Source organism: Geospiza fortis, unplaced genomic scaffold, assembly GCF_000277835.1.
Source record: "Geospiza fortis unplaced genomic scaffold, GeoFor_1.0 scaffold298, whole genome shotgun sequence".
NCBI lineage: Eukaryota > Metazoa > Chordata > Aves > Passeriformes > Thraupidae > Geospiza > Geospiza fortis.
Window position 1 is genome coordinate 1,073,056 of NW_005054506.1, and position 1,145 is coordinate 1,074,200.

At 46.5% G+C, this 1,145-nt stretch overlaps 1 protein-coding gene across 1 annotated transcript in view; it reads right to left on the reverse strand.

The window, feature by feature from the left end:
- The window catches only part of GLRX3 (glutaredoxin 3), a 56,919-nt gene that overhangs the window by 14,713 nt on the left and 41,061 nt on the right, over positions 1-1,145 (reverse strand). The window contains 1 exon segment of the mRNA XM_031063474.1: positions 28-99. Within this exon segment, the coding sequence (XP_030919334.1) occupies positions 28-99 (72 nt within the window).

Below are 1,145 nucleotides of genomic sequence, written 5' to 3' on the forward strand. Positions count from 1 at the left end.
CCGCGGCCGCCACCGCGCCCGCCATGGCCGGGCCCAGCCAGGGACACGTGGGGGCACCGCCGGTCACGTGGCGGCAACCGCGGGTCACGTGCGTCCGCCCTGGGCACGCGCTTCCTCCTGCCTCACGTGGTCCGCTATGTCACGTGTCTCGCCCGTGTCACGTGTCCTCCCGCCTCACGTCTATTTCCCGTGTCACGTGTCCCTCCCTGTGTCACGTGTCCCCCGTGCCGTTCCAATTGATAAGAATGGGTCGGGAACTGTTGTAAAATAGTTGGTAATTGTGAAAAATGCGTGTTTTATGATTGGCTTTTCGCAAATGTTCAAATGAATATTGTATGTGTTATGTCAGAAAGTGATGCTGTATTCATTTTATTAAGTAGTGTGTTCGATATAGTTTTAGGCTATAACAAAATGTTAAAATAGAAACGATGCTATGTAAGTTCCTCTTTTTAAAGAAAGGACTCGCAACGAGAAAGCAGCCACAGAACACCTGAATCTTTCAGAGAAAGAGAATTTATTGCTCCATTATCAGGAGAAACGAACTTCTTCCCACCTCAAAGGTGCTGTCAGGATTTAGAGGAAGAAGTTGATGATGACCAGACAGAATCCTGTGTTTGAATGGAATTTATGCATCATGGATGAGGTGCATGAATATGCAACAGGCTGTTGCTTTTAAGGGTTAATCCTCTGTTAACGTGGGGCCTTTTTCGGGCTTGTGCTGCCCAGAAAAGGTACCCAGACTGTCCTTAACTCTTTGTCTCTATTGTCTCATATTGTCCTAATCGCAATTGTCCAAAATTCATATTACTCCAATTTTATTGCTATTTTTATAACCATTTATTACTATTAAACTTTTAAAATCTTTAAAACCAAGTGATTGGCGTTTTTCGCAGTGATTGTTAAGCACGTACTGTTAGTGTGGGTGTTGTAGAAGGGGTTCACAGGGTCGCTGTAAGAAATCCAGTACTCACGGTGCCGTAACTCACCTGAGCAAAGTGCCCCACAGCCAGCCTGGACAGAACTGCCACGGCCAATCAAGGCCTAAAACCTTCGTGTCAATGAAGGATCCAAACAGAAACCAATCCAAAGGTGTGAAATGAGTTCTCCACCCAGCAGAGTTTTGCTGCGGACATTCCCTCTGTGTC